Genomic DNA, 22624 nt, shown 5'->3' with positions numbered 1-22624 from the left:
TTAGCATATCTATTTTTGGTGAATTTATATTGTACATCAAAGACACATATGACAAGATTATATAGGCTTTATTAAAAAAACAACTTCATTGTTACATTTAAACCAGTGGTTTCTAATCTTTTTAGCTATTGCCCCATACAAAATGAAAAGGCAGTGGCTAATTAGGACTCCCTGTCAAGTTTCATATGTGTGAGCTATTAGCAGTTCCTCCAAAGACGTTTCTTGTTTTGTGAGTTGGTTTCATTTAATTAAATGGAAGAGGTAAATCTCACAAATAAGAGCAAAGATTTAAGAAAAGCCCTAAAAACTGAAAACAGATGTATCCAACCTTGTGTTTATTTCTTCTTCCCTCTACCATTAATCATCTCATGAAGCCTCAGATTTGTCTTGTGACCTTCGGGATGGTGTCCAACCCCTAGGTCAGGAACTACTAGACCACACTATGTGACTTTATACAATAGTTAATGCAAAAACACAAATGCATTGCAACTAATCTAATAATGTCGTGTATACAGTGTGTATATATATATATATATATATATTTATATATTCATAACCAGTAGTAGAGGGGACATTTTACATGTTAAACAAGTACTTTTTCTTCGGACACTTTATGTCCATTTTGCTGATAAAACTGATCTCAAACACATTTCACCAATTATAAATTCATCACATTGTTTTGGTCAAAGTGATATGAAGAGAACCTCTGTGCTTTGCACACTAGCACACACAGAGCACACATTCAATTCCCGGAGCACGCAGTCACATCTTCACTGGGACTAGACTCTGCTCATCTGAAAGTGATTAGCCTCTCCGAAGGCTTCCCCCTGTACAGCCCAGCTCCCAGGATCCAGACCTGACAGGCTCCATTATGATTTCTATTTTGATTTCTCCGCAAATCTGTTCGATTCCATCTGGGCCGATTAAATCCCAGCTGAGGCACAATAGACTGTCCAGCGGCATTTATTTTGGTTCAGCAAATCAAATAAATTCCAAGCAGTGAGATCACTTGAAACAGAGCTCTCATAAATACATAGAGCCTAATCCCAATGTGTACATGCTGGCAGATGTTAGGTCAAAGGACAGTCCTCCAACATTTTAGTTTATACCAGGCCTCTCATTTCATTGTAACCAACTGTCTGACAGAATGACTTAACTTCAATTATAATAAGGGTCCAATGGAGAAATAAAAGGAAAATCAAGATACTCGGCCAGATTTGTGCATGACACATCAACATCTGCAATGGGGATGAAGATCCTGGTTAGCTTTTAGTCTAGTTAAAACATTACAACTGGAGGACTGAGCAGAGCACGTACTATTTTTTTTTTTTTTTTTTTAAATATGAGTAATGAATCCGATTGTGTGTAATGTTTAAGAAGCTGTGTGAACCCCACAGAGAACTATCATCCATCTGCAGCTCCACACAGCTTTATAGTGTATTTTGACTCACCGTTTTGGTTAATTCTCACCACACCCATCAGTGTGGTTTATTGCCACGGCAGGTAGCTGTTATCAATCACATAAAATCCCACTACGTCCTACCTGCTCAGCACAAAATTGCAGAAAAACATTGGTATCAGGTGAACAGAATGGAGAATTTAGCAGGAGTTGGTGGAGACCAAAACCAGAGCTAAAAGGAGGATTAATATTGGATTATACTCATCAGGTGGACACAAATATTATATATCTTACTACTATATACATCTTGCTCCACATCTGCTGTGCAAATATGAATTTCCGATATCAGCTTGTGAGGATATGTCAGATGTTGTGTTTACAGCTTATCTCTACCCCAAATTGGCTGAACAAACAAATGTTGTAAGTTTAAAAACCTAGTGAAACAGAAGTTTAAAAACCACGGAGAAACATAGCTGTGGGAAACTGTTGGCCTCCATATGCACACCTCCTACTACGATATTTCTCAGTGAAATGTGATTTTATGTCCTGGGCAGCATTAACTAGTCCTTCCACATGGCATTTGATTGAATATTTTTCGGTAACCGCCCACATGATTGAGATGATTCATCAAATATGTTTGAATTTAACAGGAAAAAGTCAATAGACAATAGACAAAAAAGACAATATTTTTTGTAAATCTCTTCATCCCCCCCCCTAAGTTATTTTTTGGCGTCTTACTCTGCTCTTGACTCACACCAGCCTCAGAGGCACCGTTACCATGGTTGCCTTCATCTAACCTTTTTCTCTTGTTGATTACAGTCAATGCACTGCAGATAAAGAGGGCTTAATACTATATCTTAATCAACGGAGACCATTATAACCAGTAATTTTCTCCTTTTATTTTAAATAGACACCCTTTGTATCCAGGAGGTGTGGTACCTCCATCTGAAGTTCTCAAATGACAGTCTGTTCATATTTATATCTTTAAAATATATGTTCATGTTGTATCTTTATGCTATAGCAAGCTAATCCAGAGATATTGCATTACTGTTGTATGCTAAATATTAACAGCATTTGCACTGGAATTAGGTTAAATCTGCGCCCCATATCCAAACTATATCCTATAAATATGACATAAGAAAAACTAAATCATCTATTACTTTTACATAATATTTTAATATTATTTTATATTAATAATAATAATGAGCTTCCACTACTGCTAAACTGAAAAACATTAGATGATGAATCTGGCATGCGTGGTGAGTCCTTAATTTAGTCATTTTTGTCTGAATGGATGTGACTGGTTAGATTTAGCAGATAGAGCTGTGACTGGCTGAACAGCTTCAGCAGAGAACATGGCGGTGAAAAGACTCACAAGCACGGGGCAAGGAGGAACAATGTACCTACTTAGTAATGGACAACAGCCTTGGGCCACAATCATCTCTCGCAATACAATTTTTACCCAAAAAAGGTATCAACATGGGCATAGCTGGTCCTCTTGACCTGAACATAAGCTGCAGGCTCTAGTAATTTCCAAAAGAGGCAAACCCGGGACAGGGTCCATACTCTTGCAAAATCTTAATGTGACTATAATCAGGTTTAAATGTCCAGTCCCTTGAAAAAGTACCACTTTTCATTTGATTTATTGGTGTGATCAGAGCACAGAGTGGGAATGTTGAAGGAAAGGGAGAAAGAAAAGAGAGCGATAGGCTATAGCATGATTCATGATTTTAGTCTGTTTCTGCCAAAAGAATTCAGCTCAAGGAAATTACCAACTGTTTATAATATGGAGACATTTAGCATCTCTCTTTGCCTTTCTTCCTCACTGTCTGCTGTTTGCCTTTGGCTGGAAACCGACTTTTGACAGATGACTTTGCATATTGTTATTACCATGCTGAATTTCCAGTTTATTGTTTTTGGAAGATTTGGCTGTAAGCAGCAGACCAGAAATTCACATAATGGTACAACAGCCATTTGCAGTTCTTCAGAGTAATCAGACTTTTCAGGCCTATCATGTATCTTCATAAATTAGAATTAACAAAAGAGTTTAGCCATGCTCCCTTATTAGTCCAGTGACAATGCCCCCCAAAAATTGAGATACCCCTACCGGAGGTAGAACAAAACCTAACAATGTTTTTCCTCATCTCCAAGGTCTCCCATATATGAAATGGATTCTTAGGTTAAAATATTTTACTGCAAACATTGTTAAATTGATACATATTGTCATACACCCCAAACTTAAAAAAGAACAAAAATACAGCCTGGCCGTCTGGGAGTTAAGACACATAAACTCATGTAGATTAATAACACAAGCTCTGACAGCTTTGAAACTTGACATAATTGTGGCCAGGAAGTTCCTTTACCTATTAGAAAAAACTGGATGTGAATATCTTGATGTGTGTAACATATAGAGACCTATAAACACTTGCCTTAAATAAGCGGACATGCAAAAAAAGAATATCTATGCAGAATATTCTCATTTACTTTGTAGTTGCTCAGCCAGGGATTGTCATAGAAACACATATGATGGCTTGTTTGAAAGATGGAGTTGTGCAGAATCCAGTGATACCAAATATGTGAATATAGCATGCATAGTCAGCATAACACATCACCAAATGTATGAGGTGTCCCAAATGAAAGAAAAAAGTCCAAAGTCTCCACAGGCCATTATCAATGGTGACAAGAATGTTGACCAGTTCAATCTTACTGCAACCTAAGCAAGTAACTTTGGGTAAGTGCTACTCTTTTTTTATAATACATTAAATAATAGCATATTTCATGATGACACCTTATATAGTTCATATGGAAACAAATATCCAGTAGAATCAGTTTAAATTGAAATAGAACACCTCAAAAATAGGCCCACTTGAATTTATTTTTAGTCAAGTCATTGCTGCATAATGGAAAATAATTCTGATGTTGACCCTAAATTTTGTAAGAGCCGCCCATTGCCATTTGCCATGAAGTCAAGAGTGGATGCTGAATTAGATCGACTCGAGAAGGCTGGTATGGTGAGTGGGCTGCGTCAGTGGTGCCTGTAGTGAAAAGAGACAACATAATTCGGCTGTGTGCCGATTATAAATTAACAGTAAATCAGGCTGCCACCACAGAGACCTATCCCTTGCCCCGAATTGAGGAGCTGATGGCGGGACTGTGTTTTCAAAGATCGATCTTGCCTCACCATATCAGCAGGTCCTTCTAGAGGATGAGACAAAGAAACTACTGACCATCAATACACATCAAGGGTTATTTGTGTACAACAGACTGGCTTTGGTGTTGGTTCAGCACCTTCCATTTTCCAAAGGATTATGGAAAATATAATGAAAGATCTGGATGTTGTTGTCTATTGGGATGATTTGTTAGTTACAGGAAAAACTGAACAAGATCATCTGAAAAAGCTGCAAAAGGTGCTACAGAGACTCCAAGAGAGAGGCTTGAGAGTCAAGAAAACCAAATGCGAGTTTGGTAAATGCAGATTGAATACTTGGGACATGTTTTGAACAGCCAGGGCATTCACCCATCTTCAGACAAGATAAAAGCAATCAAGGACGCACCAGCACCATCCTGTGTGAAAGAACTGAGAGCATTTTTGGGGTTAGTGAATTAATATGACGATTTATGAATAACCAAAGCACTGTACTAGCTCCACTCCATAGGCTGTTAAAGTATGACGTGGCATGGGTGTGGAAGAAACCAGAGCAGGCTTTTGAGGAGTGCAAGAAGTTGCTAACAAGTGACAAGATTTTCCTGCACTATGATTCTAACCTACCCCTCACTCTGGCTTCTGACTCCTCAGCTTATGGTATAGGAGCTGTCATTCAGCATGAGAGGCCAACAGGAGAAACCCGTCCCATTGCTTACGCGTCAAGGACGCTATCCCTTGCTGAGAACAAATATTCTCAGATTGAAAAAGAAGGACTGGCTGATTTTTGGAATCAAAAAGTTCCATCAATATTTATGGGGAAGGAAATTCAAGCTTGTCACTGATCATAAGCTTTTGCTGACTCTTTTTGGAGAACACAAAAGCCTGCCCACCATGGCTGATGCCTGGATTCAAAGATGCGCAATCATCCTCTCTGCTTATGACTATTGCATTGAGTGTGCTTCAGAAAAACACAGCAATGCACACGGACTGTCAAGGGTTCCTTTACCTGACACGAGCGATGTAGGGACTGAAGCCATAGTGCAGAACATTCATGCATGTTCTATGAACTGAACATTTGATGCAAGTGCCAGTGGATGCTGATCAAGTTGCACGTGCCACAAGCACAGACAGTGTGCTAGCCAAGGTTCTGAAATACATTACGAATGGTTGGCCTGATGATGTGGACAATAGTCTGAAACCCTTCCACACACGCAGATATGAACTGTCAGCTGAACGTTGATGTGAACTCTGGTGCACCAGGGTGGTTTTGTCTGAGAAGCTCAGAAAAGTTGTGTTGAACGAGTTGCATTCTGGTCATCAAGGAGTTGTGAAAAGCTCTGGCACGCAAATATGTATGGTGGCCTAAGATTGACACGGATGTAGAGCAGGTCTGCAAAGCCTGTGAATCTTGCCAGATGGAACAACGGATGTCTCGGCAGGTGCCTTTACATCCTTGGGAGTTTCCAGGCCAGAGCTGGAAAAGATTACACGTGGACTTTGCAGGCCCCTTCTTACTGTAGGTCACACCTTCATGATTGTCGTAGATGCCTACTCCAAGTGGCTAGAAGTATTCGGAATGCCCAGCACCTCATCACAAGACTAAGGAGACTGTTCGCAGCATATGGTCATCCGGAGCATGTTGTAACTGACAACGGAACGCAGTTCACGTCTGCAGAGTTCAAGAACTTCATGCATCAGAATGGAATTCTGCACTCTACAAGCGCCCCAGGCCATCCTGCTTCTAATGGTCTCACAGAGCGATATGTGCAGACATTTAAGAGTGGAATTAAGAAGCTTTCTCAGACTACACTCGACATTGAGGACAAGATCTCTGTGTTTCTGATGCAGTATTGCTGTACCCCAAACTGCACCACTGGTCAGTCGCCTGCGGACTTGGTTCTAAACAGACATATGCAAACTCGCCTGGACCTGATGCATCCTGACACTGCAGTCACAGTTCGCAAAAAGCAGTACATGCAGAAGTTCTATCATGACCAGCGGGCAGTGAGCAGATCTTTCTCTTTGCAAAATACGGCAGGGGGGGGAGAGAAGTGGATTCCTGGAGTGATAGAGCACCAAGCAGGACCAGTGTCTTACAAAGTGCAAGAGACAGACACAGACATAACATACAGGAGACATGGGGATCAGTTGAGATCCCGTGTCACAACTGATGGACTCATTTTGGATACTGACTGTACAACCTCTAATACTGACACGTCCACACAGCCAAGTGTGCTCCAAGACAACGTGTCAGCCAGTGCTGATCTTCTGCATATGGACAGTGCAGAGGTGCCAGCAGCATCTCCAATGCTGCGCCGCTCAGCCAGAGAAAGGAAGCTGCCTGAGCGCTATGACCGTTAATGTGCAGATTGATTGTTCTTTACAAGCAGGTTGACACTTGGACTCAGTTGGTCAATATAATAATAATGTAACTACTGTTTTCAGTTCAGTATAGCTTTGTTACATTATGCCTGTCTTAAAGCAAGACAAGGGAGTTTGTTAAATTAACTTAGAGACATTTGTATGAGTTTGTATGGTAATACAAGGCACTGATATTTTAAGTCATGGTGTAACAAAAGTGTACTTTCATTTAAAAGGGGGGGGGGGGGGGTGGGGGGTTACTTATCACAACTCACTACTGTGATGTATCAGATTTTGAGTTTTGTATTCTGTGTGACCATTGTGCCGTTGTTATCAGTGTACCAAGGAATGCTGGGATATGTATGTGAAGTTCCGGTTTTGCACGAGCTGAGTAAAGGTGCCATGTGCAGTAAGAGTCACTGCGTCCTGTGCGTTATTAGGGAAATACACAACACTAACACTATTATTTTCCATTATGCAGTAATGACTTGACCAAAAATAAATTCAAGTGGGTGTATACAGTATATATTTAAGGTGTTCTATTTCAATTTAAACTGATTCTACTGGATATTTGTTTCCATATGAACTATATAAAGTGTCATCATGATATATGCTATTATTTAATGTATTATAAAAAAGAGTAGCACTTACCCAAAGTTACTTGCTTGGGTTGCAGTAAGATTGAACTGGTCAACATTCTTGTCACCATTGATAATGGGCTGTGGAGACTTGATTTTGTTAATGTTTCACTTTCTTTCATTTGGGACACCTCATACATTTGGTGATGTATTATGCTGACTATGCATGCTATATTCACATATTTGGTATCACTGGATTCTGCACAACTCCATCTTTCAAACAAGCCATCATATGTGTTTCTATGACAATCCCTGGCTGAGCAACTACAAAGTAAATGAGAATATTCTGCATAGATATTCTTTTTTTGCATGTCCGCTTATTTAAGGCAAGTGTTTATAGGTCTCTATATGTTACACACATCAAGATATTCACATCCAGTTTTTTCTAATAGGTAAAGGAACTTCCTGGCCACAATTATGTCAAGTTTCAAAGCTGTCAGAGCTTGTGTTATTAATCTACATGAGTTTATGTGTCTTAACTCCCAGACGGCCAGGCTGTATTTTTGTTCTTTTTTAAGTTTGGGGTGTATGACAATATGTATCAATTTAACAATGTTTGCAGTAAAATATTTTAACCTAAGAATCCATTTCATATATGGGAGACCTTGGAGATGAGGAAAAACATTGTTAGGTTTTGTTCTACCTCCGGTAGGGGTATCTCAAAAACTAAAGCCCTTTTTGACAGTTTGTCACTAGCCTATATACAGTCCTGTAGAAAGAGGTAACAATTATAGCACACATTAAGATACACACAAGAATAGAGAATACAACTAAAGATTTACTTGTATTTAATGTCTTACAATTGACATTCTGTCCTGTACTGTGTTGTACTGAGCCATTTTTACCTGCATTGTTACAGGCTGACCCTACGCTGTATATCTGGCCACTTGTGTCACACCGCACCTCTCTGCCCTCTCTATATTTAACACCATTTCATCCACAAATCAAAACCCTGTGAAACACCACATAATCTATGTTGACAAGTGAAACAATAAGTGAGATCTGTAGCAAGTGAGCGTGAGCGGTAGGTGCACTGAGTGAACACAGACAAAAATAGACACAAAGAAAGGAAAGTACAGCACAGCCGGCTTCAGACAAGCCAGCGTGTTTGTTCAGCACAAAGCTTCTGAGCATTTCAACATTATCTCTTTATCTGTTGACAAAAACCCGTAGGAGTCAAAGGTACAGCGATCTTTGACAGCTATCAAATGGATTCAGTTTTAGTTTGGGTAAGATGAAGATTATATAATACAACGCAAACAAATATTGTAAATGTGAGGTGTTTACAGCTATAACCTTGTGACGCTGTGCGAAGAGAGACAGTAGAGCTACATGCTAATGTCTAAAAGTAGCAAAACTATTTTGATGTTTGATTGGTTGAGTCATTTTTCAAGTGTTATTGCCAAATGTCCATCAGTAACAGTAATAGTAAACTGAGTATTTCGGTGTTTGGAGAGTCGTTCAGGGAAAAGAAGCTATTCAGTGACATCACATTTGGCTGCAAATAGTGATGCACATTTTTTCACAAATGTTTTGACATTTCATAGACTAAACAATGACCTGATTAAATGGGAAAATTATAAACAAAATAACCAGTACCATGTTGCCATGTTCACCATCTCATTTTAGCATGTTAGCATGTTAAGGTTTGCTAATTAATGAATCAAAAAGCTAATGAGGCATTTCACCCGTAACCACATGGTGGCGCCGGATAATAAGTCAGGAAATCAAAAGGGCATACTCTGCAAACCTAAACCGTCTCGATTGGCTTTGGTTCCAGTACCTCTATGCCATCTAGTAGATAGAGTTAATAAATTGCACAGGGTAAGTGAGAACTTAGAGATGACAGATGAAACATCAATGTTTGCACATCATGGAAATCCATACAATAGTTGTCTAGACATTTCTGTAAAACACAATATATCTACTTCATGTCTGTACAAAGTTTCCCCAGAGTCCATCCCATATTTGTTGCGGTAGACCATCAGGAGTGACATTTTAATCCATAGAGCCGTGCACAAAAAAGGCTAAAATCTACATCTGTGCAAACCCTCATGTTTTTTTTTTTTTAACTAATTCCCTTGGTCCCCAGAGCTGGAACCATCCGTGATGTGTCTCGGCATGTTAGTACACATAAGAAGCATACAGCAGGAGCTTTTCCCTACCATGATGCTCCACAGACCTAATGCATCGCAACGCCGTGTGCAGAGATGATTGATGTCAACACCCTCCTCTTAATCACCTGAGAGGTACGCAGCCTCTTGACAGTCTGGCAGCCATTTTGGATTCTTCTCTAATGACTAGAGAGACAGGTTGCAGATGATGTTAGCTGATGCCGGTCTCACGGATCACTACCATTCTGTCAGTGATTAAGTGACTCATCTACCCCTAGTAAACAAACCCCCAGTAGAGCATCTTGCATCCATCAAAAGATGCCTTTGACTCGCTCCGCTTATCTAACTTGGAAGGAATCCATCATACCTGTACAAAACGGTGGATGCTGTGTGGTCTCTTGGGATTTGTCCCATAAACAAACACATTCTGTTAAGACTGCAGCCATACATGTGTTTAGAGAGCAGCATTATTTTTCTGACTGCAGAGAGGTATACTATTCCCATATGTGCTTCACTTCTGGGAGATACAGCACAACTGGAAGCACTTGCAAGTTGTGACCTGATTTCCGGATCTTCTACAACTTGATAATGCTCTAAAACGTAACAGTAACATAAAAAAAAGGAAGACTTACCTTTTAAATGTAACATTTTTAAAATATAGCTGTTGGGACATAGTGTTCTTGTGTCATAAAATTGTATCTAAACTCAGGTTTCCTGTAATATTGCTTTAAGAAATATAAGGAAGGAAGTAAATAAACAGAAACATTAGTGAAAATGCAGCTGACAAATTGGGCTTTGAAAACTGTTATATTGCCTAAGACATATTATGCACTTGAGGAAACCTTTTGTCAGTCCATCAATGGGCTAATGTGTCTTCAACAGCACATGCCGTTCTGTACAAAACCCAAGCAAGGCACTTTAGTCTTTATTGATAGCTGCATGAGTAGGACAAGGGTGGTGATGTAACAGATCTTCCTTAAATTGCATAGGCAGCATTGTTGGTCTGGACAACCCCTGAGGCTCAGTTTGATTTCAGCAGATTAATTTAGCTTCCTCTCTTACGCAACGGCATCTCAGCTTTCAAGCTGTCTCACTGATCTCAGGCTCACCTTTGACTCCCTGCATGGGTGGCTAGCTCCTGAACTGCGCTCCCTTGATAATAGCTCAGAGAGGAAACAACACAGCTCTTGAAAAGATCCTTAAACATCAGAATAAGAATACCTGATAGCAGGAAAACTGTTTTGGCAGCAGGCTGCATTGAGAGACAGCGCAAGTGAAACAATAGCAGCTTTGATGAATTCCTTAATATAGCATGTAAGGTTGTAAAAGATCAAACGAGCGCAGAGGAATCCTGTGGTGCATGTGTGTGATGCGGATTATCCACAGGCTAAATAATACTACAAACCATCTACTGTATAAATGCAGCGCTTTCATAGTAGGCTATTGCTGCTGAATGAAAGAGAAAAACATCCTCCAAAATCAACCTTTTTTCTTTTAGACAATGATGCAAGATTACCACAGGTTCAGACGAAGAGGCTCCACTCTTTTATAAATAGGAAGGATCACAGAAACCATTAGTTCAAACAAGCCAATCAAAGAAGATTTTTGTCAGTACAGCGATGATGCATTGTAGCTGCAACACTGTCTTCAGTAGACGTCTATGCTCAGGTGGCGTTTCACACAAAACACGGTGACAGTTACGCTGATGTGTGCTGACATGCGAGCAGGGACACTTTTATAATTAATCAATGAAAAATTAAAGGCGAGGAAGCTATTCACAGACAGGATGTGATCAGATACAGTTATGTTCACTACTAGGGTTTTAAAGTAGGAGGGAGAGCTGGTTGGGCTGAGCTGTAGGCTGGGGAGTGATGTCGTATAACACAAAAGAATAGTTTGTCTTACAGATCAAATGGTTATAGTGTTTTAGAGAAGTGAAAATCTCCATCACAGTCTGTATATCTTTATTTTCTCAACATAAATACACAAGATGCAGAGGTCATTATATTCTGAATTTTAGTCACTAGTATCTCCGGAAATACTGAATCCTACTCTTTCCATAATGCAACTAAGTGTGTATTGTGTATCACACATCTATTACTTACCCAACCAATTATTATTTTCTTACACTTTGAAGTGGAACACTACCAATTTTACACATCAAACACAGCAAGCATTAACACATATCTCCATCTAAATTACGGGTGGTTGCACTGCATTGTGGGCAATGTATGCACCAGGGCAGGCCTTGACAAGGAAAGAGAACATGTGGAGCAAAAAAGACCAAGGAAATTGTCCATCTTGAGTCAAACAGTGTTATACGTAAGAAAGCAATATTAAATCAGTATTGGACTCCTATCAGGAAAACGCTTTTAAAGCTCCCTTTAGGGCCATAAAAGATGTTGTACAACCGTTTCAGAGGCTGAATTATCTTCTTGGTGACAAGTAACCTGATCTTTCTCTGTAAGAAGCTCCTTTAATAACACAAAACCTAACAAACTAAAACACATTATCTGACTGACTCAGCAAATTCATATTACTTATGTCAACAGGTTTATCGCAACCTCTTTTCTTTTATACTTTTACTGTCTTGCACGTTTATCACAAAAGCCAAATCAAGGTCACCTAACCAAGCCATTCTCTACACTCCACAGAGCTTATTCACAGCTCCACGCTCCATTTGTCTCCTGTAAAGGAAAAAAAACAAAAAAAAAAACAACTGCAGCAGATCTGTAATTCCCACCTGGACAGATTGTGTGATAACAAGCTCACAACAGGTGAAATTTGGCTCAATTTATCAGCTGGTGTAGCATTAATTTCAGACCATTGTGTAAGCATCATTAAGAATCAAAATGCACCCTTCTGTTAAAGGAAAATACGCACATGTGCCAGTTTGCAACACCAGACTTTGATGTGTCCGCCCATATTTCAGAGACTAAGTGTCTGCTGAACTGCAGCCAACTGCTGAGACAATACAGGGCCTTTGAGATATACCATGCTCTCAAGTAGTGACGCTCTCGGACTATAGAGGAAAGCTGATATCGAAGTGATCCTGCAGTTGACTGAGGGCCGAGGCTTTTCGGTTTAAGCCATCAATGTGGGGATGAAGGTGATCAATGTGGGAAAGTCAGAGTAGAAACTGGGAGATTTAGAGCAGCTGGCCTCATTCACAGGCATAAAGAACATCCACAGACTGCAAGAAGTCTTGTTTTTAAATTGTAAAATGGGAAAAATCATGTCTTGTACCACATAGTTTACTGAACGTAACTCTCATTTTAGCACGTGGATGTGTCTCAGGGGTGACTGCAGGGTGACCACACGTCACGACTTGGATCCAAAGAGTGAGACATTCCACTGGTTTGATTGTCTTGGAAAAAAATACCCCCAGACATGTCATTACCTGACATCATCCCTCTTGTTGTCTGTCCTCTTGGGATGGCCAACACACTCCTCTTGTTCTTTGACAAGAGCTGCGTGCTGCTCAGCACCGCATGGCCACTGAACCCCAGATAGTCGCACTCTGGCACTGGATAGCGAACAGCCCATCATGAGATAGCACGCTTCTCGTTGTCAAACACGCCGCAAGAAATGAGGTTAAATGGCACTATCTGCACAATATGGGAGCCTCTTCTATTTTTATTAACGGTGCTGACAGCCTCTATTCTTTTCGAGAGAGGCGGCACGATTCTTGGAAATGGTTATAAATAAGTATTGAGGCGTCTGCAAGGATTTCTATTTATCTCTTTAGCATAGTTTTACATTGTTTTCAAAAATTGAAGACAGCTGCTTGCGTCGCATGACGTGTTTCATACATGCATCTCAATCTGCAATCCAGTCATTCTTCAGATTATTCAGTGTGGTGAAAGAGTGATCTTAATGACTGAGAGGGATCTGGTTGTTCCTAATTTCTTTGATGTAATGACCCTTTAAACAACACAGTAGGGGACTTGTTAAAAGGATTTCAGACATTCTGAAATTCTGCCTTAAGGGAAATTTCTTTGATTCTAACAACCGTGGTAACTGTACAAGTTATCTAATCTCCCACCATCTTTTTTCCATTGAGCTATTTGGTGGGTGTGGGAAAAGTAAGAGCAGTGTATGTAACATCACCTCGAAGTGCTCGTGATGAAAAAAAAACGGCAGATGCAGATAATTTCCTGCGGTGAAGAAGCACGATAGAAAAAAAATCACTCAGAGTGCAAAATGAATAAAAAAAAAGAAAAACTACGTTACTCACCTAGCAGCTGGACCCCCCTGGTGAGGCCATAGACATCTATGAGAGCCCACAGAGGCTCAGAGACGTGGACGCCGCTGAAGAACAGCATGGAGCTGGAGTCGTTGATTCGGTAAAACACTCTGCCCTTCTTGTCCACCCAGAAGGAGATGACGTTTCCCTCATTGGAGAGCTCCTCCGGCAGGGCTTTTGCCCAGAAGCCGCTCTGGGAGACCAGGTCAGGGCAGGCGTACTTGGGCAAGGTGTCGGGGTTGATCCTGGACGGGTCTTTACATGTGAAACCAAGTCGCAAGGCACCGCTCCAGCAGCACTGTTTTTTAGTGATCTGGAGAGAACAGATTTGTAATCAGCGAAAAATAACCAGCTGATGAAGATGAAACTCTCTTTAGAAGATCATGTGAGCAGCTCTGTGAGACGGCAACAAAAAGGTGCTTTGGGTCTCTCTGTTGTGGTGAGTTGGCATGATAGAATTCGCTAATTAGCACTGAACATAAAGCACCGCTAAGGCTTATTGAAATAGCATTCATCTCTCTGCTGTTTCATCATATACATTTGGCTAATTAAAATTCAGATCTGATAATATCGTTAAGATGAAAAATGTCAGTTCTTGCACTTCACCCTGAGGGGGACATGATGCTTGGGTCAAGTTTCAAGGCAATCCAATGTGTTATCTTCCACAATGCCAAAGCTGCAAGCGTGGCTAAAAACAACACATTTGCTGTTAAGCAAACTAAAACTAGCTACCTTGGTATGTTTATCACCTGCAAACGATTTTTGTCTTATTTCGAACCTCTGTTTACTTTGCATTTGCCGTGCAAGATAACAGTATTCCTCACATGGCAATGCTTGCCCTGCTCTCTCACTTTCGAGACATAGATGGCCTGATAGGTGAAGTGGAAACTTGTTCTAAGCTGCTGCTGCTTTGGCCCACACAAGAGCAGAGGGAGAAAAGAGAGAAAATGAAAACAGGGCAGCAAAGAAGGGGGATGAAGAGAGCGAGCAAGTGAGAAGAAGAAAAACAAAAACATTCTGAGAATCAAAGACAGAGACAGTCAGGACTTTGCTTTTCATGACAGTCCCAACCTTCTCACTACTGTACTGTTCATAGTAATATCACAAAGTGTAGTCTGCACTGGTGTTGATGCTGCAGTGTCTTGGCATTAGTATACAAGGAATTGGTGCACAGCATTGTTTTGAATGAAGTAATGATTTTTGCAGGAAATGATGGAAGGATAAGATGACTAATGCTGGTCGTGGTGCATCCCTAGTGACAGCAAAATGTTTTTAAAAATATTACTGCTTATTGCAGATGCAGAGGTCCCGCATGCATATGCATCCAGTATGTTTGTTTTGATTAGTGAAACATGTCAACGTGAGAATGAGGGAATAGTTTGTTTCATGTTTTCTTTTATGGTTTTCATTCTGTCATACATTGCATCATGTCACAACAGTTATTACATCAGCGCCTCAAAATCCTTTGATTTTAATTACAAACTTACAATGACTATGTCACAGCTGAGCCAGTTTAAATCAATAGGGCACCAGTGAAATACTGTGTGAACTTCACCAGTGCTCATGGTTAGAAAACCACCACGACACAGGGTTGTTTGTTAGTGTTTTTTTCATACTTCACACTCCTGTAGCATTGTGTTTACCTTCAATCGAACTTGCTCATACACAGCGATGGGTCTGTTGCTGAAAGTGATGGCGTTACAGAAGCTGGCCTGTCTCTTCACTGTCCTCTGGGACATGTCCATGACGATTTGTGAGCCCTTGGTGCTGGGGTGGAATAGCAGTGGGATGGAGGACAAGCCTCCACACGGCTGTATGGGCAGGCAGCGCTTGGGCTTGTGGTGGCATCTGTGTGATGTCGCAGGAAACGGCCCGTTCAGAGAGTCTGTGTAGAGAGGAGAGAGTTGGTTTCTTAGTTTTGTCTCTACAGGTAGGGAGCAGGAAAATCACCAAGTTTTAGATCAAAATAGACTGTCTGTCTAATAATTTTTCATATAATACACTGACATCTTGACACATGTCATTTCCTCTCATGTATCCTCCCTGCTCCCAGATCATTCAATTAAGTAAAAACGCATTAAAATAATCTAATACTTGCATTCTCTTTCCAGCTCCTCTAGGTAGAATAGTACAACCACACTGTGCAGACACGTACAATGCACAGGGTAAATTACATGGTAAAATGTCCTTGGATGGAAAAAAAACTCCCACAAGGACAGAATTGCTCCCATGATTACGCAATTATGGAGAACAATACACCTATGAGAGGTTCATTCAAAATGCTCTAATTTCGGTAAATGGTCATTTCCAGTAACACCCATCGCTTTTTTTGTTATTCTACATCTTGCCAAATTTTTAAACTAGTCTGCGTTGCATTTGTGGTTTGTTTCATTCTCTGCTGGAACACATTTGTCTAATAGTGAGTAGAAAGTGGTAAAGGAAGCAGGAGGAGGAGGAGGATAAAGAAAACAAAAGCCAAGATGTAAGGTGCAAACAAAGCAACTCTTATAATAGTGGGGAGTGGTTGTTATATAGGTCCCATTGAGGTTTTTGACTGCTTTTTAATGAAAACACATCAATTGCAGCGTTCATGCCCGAAAGTCAATTCCCAAAAACTAATGGTATAAGTATCACTGCGATTAAATGAGATTTAACGGTATTTGTTGTTGCTTTGTTGGTAAAGGAAGTGGCAAAATAAGAGCAGACCCACAGGAGAACATCTGACTCAACATGCAGCTGAGCTTTTACATTTTCCCATGCAGCCCTGTGAATCATAACTGCTCCCACTTACCATAATAACTAATAGAGCCAAACATCTTTTTTTTTCTCACATCACATCTGTCGCTCTGGGTTTTAGACTGATAAAGAATCTGCTCAAAGTCATCATGAGCCTGATTTCACACTCACTACCCTTCGTTGAGAGCAACTCTCTCCCAATTTTTGTTTCCACGTCTCTCTTTGAAGCACTACGCCAAGGTCGCTGTGGTTTAGTGGAGGAGGCATTTTCTCACAGACATTGTGTTCTCATTAAAACGTGAGGCAGGGCTTTATTTTGAACTGAACAAATCTCATCTCATCAAGTGATTTTTGTAGTTTTCTGTCCCACAATACTTTTGTCCTATCCATCGTGACATCTCGGCATCATAAAATCCAGCCAATCTGCCAAGCCTGGCAGCCGAATAAATAATTTAGGCCTAATTAACACTTCTTTGTCCTTCAGAACTGCCTGTATTTTCACACCTAAATTTCAAATACTGGTGGATGCTGCTTGTGTTTGCCCGTGAGAGATGTAGACGATATCAGGCTTTGCTGAAAGACAGCTATTCATGCTGTCCGCCGAGTGACCTTGGAGGGTCAAGAGGTTTATAAAATGCCCCAGAGACAAATCAATAAAGACTGTCAGGATTGGCAATGACTGATCATATGACTTCTGACACCATCCCCGTTTAAAGGTCACCGTCCAGGGCAGAGACGGAGGCGAGAGCTGTGGGGGCGAAGACGTGGAAATTGCATTAAACTAGAGATACTATCCATTGGACGGCATTGTCACATATTATTACAGCGTCTTCCCCTTTAAATGACAATCAGAGAGGCTCTGCCAAGTGTTTCTGGGCTCAGTACAGTGTATTTGTTAAGATCTTCACATTCTCTTGTCGCCGTAGAACAATGCCGAATTGTGTGCACTGCGCACAACAGTGGTCTTCAATGAAGTCATAACAAATCCTTCAACCTCATTGCATCATGATGTCATGTCAGACGTGATGTCTTCAGGAAAAGCAAACAGGACTGTATTGTACTCCATCAATAACCAGATCCGAGTATTTCCTGAGAGGTCTGAAAACAGAAGCAACACCTCACAGGCCTCTGCAGGCGCTGCAGCAACAACACTCACTGCTTTACCATCTAACCAGAGAATCCAATATCTTCTTTCATTCTCTCGACATTAATACCATCTCTGCTGCTGTGAAATTGAATTTTCCAGTATTTTTTTTAAGAGCAGTTTTATTTTTACTCTCAGGCCAGTTGGAATGAGTTTACAGCCTTCGGAACACACCAAAGGCTGTATAAACCATGAATTAGGTCAAATCAGTAAATAAATGGATAAATAAAAATACCACATTTGATTTACTGTAAGTGATATTTGGTCAGAGCCAGAAGCCCTGATGACACAGTTGCTGTGTTTAAAAAAACTCATGCAACCTGATGGAGACGTCAGCGTAAACAGTGACCAGAGCTCTGCCGTGATAAAAGAGAGGTGCCATGACAAACGTCAGATGAGCAACTTAAGGAAGGATAATGTTACTTAATGCACCACCGCACACAATGTGACTGGCTCTGCTGTCATTAATGGGAAAGGACAAACAGTGCAGAGACAAAGAGTGGCCCTGGCCAGTGTCACCTGGCCTCCTACGCTCCTCTGTGTTTTATCCCCTCAACAGACGCCCTAATGTGGCGTGACGTTAGCATCGAGGAGACGAGCACTCACAGGCAGCAGCCTCGGGAGCTGCAGGGCATTTTTTTTAGCTTTCGCAAATATGTCATACTTTGTGAGGAGGTAAACATTTATTCTCAAACACTTTGAAGGTTTTCCGTGTCATCACAAACCAGTCCTGCTACAGTTTATGATTAATTTGGTGACATACCATGAATTATGCAAATACTAGAATAGAGAAGATGTTTACAACCAGTGAAGGCTTGATAAGTGTCCCCTGGAGAGTTGCTTCACAGACAATGCTGAACTCTATCATGTAAATGATAGAACTGGATTATTAGTGTAGCTAAAGTTGGGGCCTCTAGGGAAAAGTCACAGGGTTTGACAGGAGTTCAAAAATTGATTAATTTGGCAGTACTCATTTTAAAATTGTGTTTTACTTACGGCAGAGATCTACTATTCCTTCAAGTTATGAGCAAAAGAGCGCTACAGTGTATGTACTGCAGTGTAATGTAGAGTGACGTTTTGGGCTGTAACTAATAATAATTTTTGATCCATAACGTCAGATTATTTTTTCGATTGATGGATGGTTGTTTTTCTTTTGAACACTGTAAAATAATAGACTTTCACACAATTTCCAAAAGCTCAATTTCGTCTAACTAATGGACCAGAACTACTCTATCTATCATAAAGTAAAGGCAACCAGAAAACTTTTCCATCTGAGGGGCTGAGAGCACAGAATTTGAGTTCTCAAACTAATTGCTTATTGATTTTATGCAAATCTGGTAATTGATTAATTGACTAATCAGTGTAGCTCATTGTAGATCATCTTGTTTTACAGGGAATTTTTCTTAAAGAGGAGAATGACGAAAGCCAAAATTGAAATACAGATCTAGATGATGGCACAGTTTGTTCGATACAACTCTAATTGCCTTTCTTGACAAGTGGTTGAACCACTTAACTGAGGCCGCGCTGTGACGCCGACACGTCAGTAACACAATCATGCAGCTTTGCCAAATGTGGAGAGGTGAGAGCTGAATGATTCATGAGCCCTTGGGCTGGACAGGGGCCCTGACACATGACAGGGATTATAGATATTTACATTTACGGGCCCCTGCCTGAGCTCTTGTCAGAGGGCCAAGAATTTCTAGCAGCGCCCCTGCTGCGCACCTGTATTGTTGTTTCACACCAGTGGACCCTCACAATGAAATTGGAAAAAGGACTATGTGTATTGGCCCATATCCATCTATCCATCTGGTAAATGAGAAATGTTTACTGTGTCCTGGCCATGCACTGTAGATCAATTCCAACTCAAAGTTTCATTATACACTACACGTGCCTGTGCTTTACAGCCAAACAAAATCAGCTCATATAATAACATCTTTGCTGATTGGCTGCAACTAAGTGAAGGATTAATTCCATCACTGATTAATCTGGTGGTTGTTATTCATGACTAATCAATTAATTGTTCCTCAAACCAAAGTGACGTATTAATATGTTTGGTTTATTCAACCCACACCCTGTGGGTTACATAAACCACAACATAACATAGAGTCTTCATAGTTGACAAGTTGGAACCAGACATGACATTTAGGTCTTCAAACTGATTGATTATCTACATTATCTCTTATTACATGATCAACTGTTACAGCTCTATGATGAATATACAGTATATATTCATGTTTAACACACAAGCAAACTTATTTTGAAAGTTGTCAAGTGGGAAAGTTGTCAGCACATTTCATCTCCATATACAGTAGTGAATAAATGTAATTATGCAGTAAATGTTTCACTGTAAGAAAACTCAGTTTGAGACTATACACATCAATAATTGTATTTGAGATGAAGGCATCAATCTGAAGGCCTATGTCCGTTGGCCACAAAGTTGCCAGAAACAATATAAAATGACATGTGAGAACAGATAAATAAAAACACCCGATGCACCTGTTTACTACCATCATTTCAGACATGCATATATGATCACTTGATAGCCACCAGATAGTCAGTCCTCAAATGACACTTAAGTTGTGCATGTGTCACTGTTTGCCAGCAATGCAGAGTGTGATCACTCGCAACTGTTGGCCACAAAGTCAACAAGTCAGGTCGGAAAAGTTAGTTAATGTGGAGCCTTGTTTGCCAGCTTGATTCAGTTTGACCCGTTTGGCTGCTTTAATGCTGTAAACAGGCATCAGGGAGAAGTGGAACAAGGCTGGGAAACTTGCATCTCTGGGGAGTTTCTATAATTTCATCCCATGTGTGTGTGAGTGAGTCTTTTTCTTTCTTTCTTTTTTTTCTTTTTTTTTGCAAAACACCGCTTCCTCTCCATATCCTCGTCTATTAAGAGTCAGTCGTGACTTACAGATGGTGGTAAAACTTGGCCAAAGCAGCTACTTTCACTTCTCATTTATTTTAGGCAGCCCAGGACGCCTACAGTTTCCATGCACACATGCAAGAAGAGGCTGCACGAGCTCCGTTCGATCGTTATTGGCTTGCATCACACCAATAATAAACATTAATCAATCAATCCCGGCTGCTGTGATGCCAGATGATCTTACCGTAGATGCTATTTCTGGTGATCTGACCTCCCATGGCTGGATGCAAGGTGCGTTCACCTCTTCTGGAGCTGCCGGCTGGATCCACACTTAATTCACATTCAGCGGCGACATCGTCTCTTGACCGTCGCGACGTCGTTCAGCCGAAATATATATATATATAAAAAATAATTAAAAGAAAAAAAGTGATCAAGTGATCGAAGTGATTCAATCTCGAGCCTCATCGACGTTAAGCAGCGAGCAGACACAGGCAGACACAAACGCGCAGCGGCTTCTTCCAGTCCGCGCACAGATCACGCTGAAATTAACATAAAAGGTGGTAGTGGAGGTGGAGCCTGCCAGGAATATTAACGCTGTAGCTACCAGAGTGAGCACCAGCTGTAAATCACCATTATATTGCTATATGGACACGCAGAGGACACTAATCCTCCTGTAATTTCCAACAGCTCTACAGAGTCTTTGCATGTGCTGATGAGTTTTTTTTTCTTTTTCTTTTTCTTTTTTTCACGACTCATGTTTCAGCCATACCGTCTCCAGTCCCTGTTGTTGTCTTTGTTGAAGATGCAAAGCAGGTTCTGTTGGGTAAATCCCCACCATCACCGCCACACCACCACCTGTTGATTAACCTGTTTGCTCCTATCTCTTTCAATGTCATTCTCTCTTTCACTTTGAAAGTGCAGCCTGCTCCTTTTATATACAAGTAAGAGTCATATCATCCCAGGATCACTCCAATCAGAAGATGAGGAGGGGAAATAAAAGTGCATGGAGAAAACTGTTCTGGCAGCAGGGTCTTAAGTTTATAACCCACTGGCAGAAAAACCTGCACGGAAACCCCCAGTTAAAGTCTCTTCTAGAGGAAATGAATGAAAGTGACAGATGATGTAAAGATGTTACGCCGCAGAGTGCTGCTTCCAACTATTGAAAGTTTTAAGGGTTTTGTGGGGGTTTATTGCATCTAAAGCCACCGTGTTTACTCGTGTTTGGAGATTTTCCTTTTGCAGTTTGTGGCAAGATGATTCCTAATATATTATGACAGTGGAGTTGCAGCAATGATCAGGCAGAAATGACCACTGGAGCCCAAACAGGGAGGTTATGCAGTAAATTAACTTCTGTTTCCATTTCATAAAAGTAGATTTTTTTTTTTTTTCTTTTTTTTGGAGTCTGTGGGGTAGCACATTTTCTTTTTCTGTGACAAAATGAGCGTAGAACATTGCGTTCATTCGTGGATCACTGCCAGACATGGTGGCGTAATCTACCATCAAGAGTAATACGTTTTTCTCCCAGACAGAGTTTTATGTCCTTCGCTTTTTCCTTCAAAGTAAAGGAACAACTTGTCAGGGTGTCTCTGAAGTGTCTTACTTCAGAGGTTCAGAGTTGGCAATGATGGGTCCTCGTCCCCAGTGGGCACCTCTCAGGATCTGCCTTGTCGCCTTAGCGTTTACATAACTTGTGTCGGCAGCCAGGCCTGTGAGACTCTGCATTGGCGCGGTAGCATGAGCTATATTCTCATGTTGTTTATACAAAACTGATTGCGGTCAGCTTTGACTGTCTGTAAGCAATTTGCGATGAGGGTAAAGCCGTATGACTGTGGGTTTTTTCATGCTGCATTTTACATAGCGATATTCAGCGAAAAAGTGGTCCAACAGATTTTATTTGTCACATGGAAACTGAGATGAGCTAAAAATATCAAAGCAAAAACGCGTGAACAGAACACTTACGAATTTATGGCATGGGCCC

General features: G+C 40.7%; 1 protein-coding gene across 1 annotated transcript in view; it reads right to left on the bottom strand.

Moving 5' to 3' along the window:
- Window positions 1-21136, bottom strand: part of LOC310998638 (E3 ubiquitin-protein ligase NEURL1-like) — a 34408-nt gene extending 13272 nt beyond the window's left edge. The window contains exons 1-3 of the mRNA XM_083988787.1: window positions 20891-21136; window positions 15547-15788; window positions 13895-14216 (exon numbers count right to left, since the gene is read on the bottom strand). Coding sequence (XP_083844913.1) covers window positions 13895-14216; window positions 15547-15788; window positions 20891-20924 — 598 coding nt within the window. The 5' untranslated portion in view covers window positions 20925-21136. The remainder of the gene's footprint in view (window positions 1-13894; window positions 14217-15546; window positions 15789-20890) is intronic.
- Window positions 21137-22624: the final 1488 nt, after the last annotated feature.

The sequence above is a fragment of the Trachurus trachurus genome (genome assembly GCF_905171665.1).
Source record: "Trachurus trachurus genome assembly, chromosome: 15".
Taxonomy (NCBI): domain Eukaryota; kingdom Metazoa; phylum Chordata; class Actinopteri; order Carangiformes; family Carangidae; genus Trachurus; species Trachurus trachurus.
The sequence above is the reverse complement of the archived record's forward strand: the minus strand, read 5'-3'. Positions and strand labels throughout refer to the sequence as shown.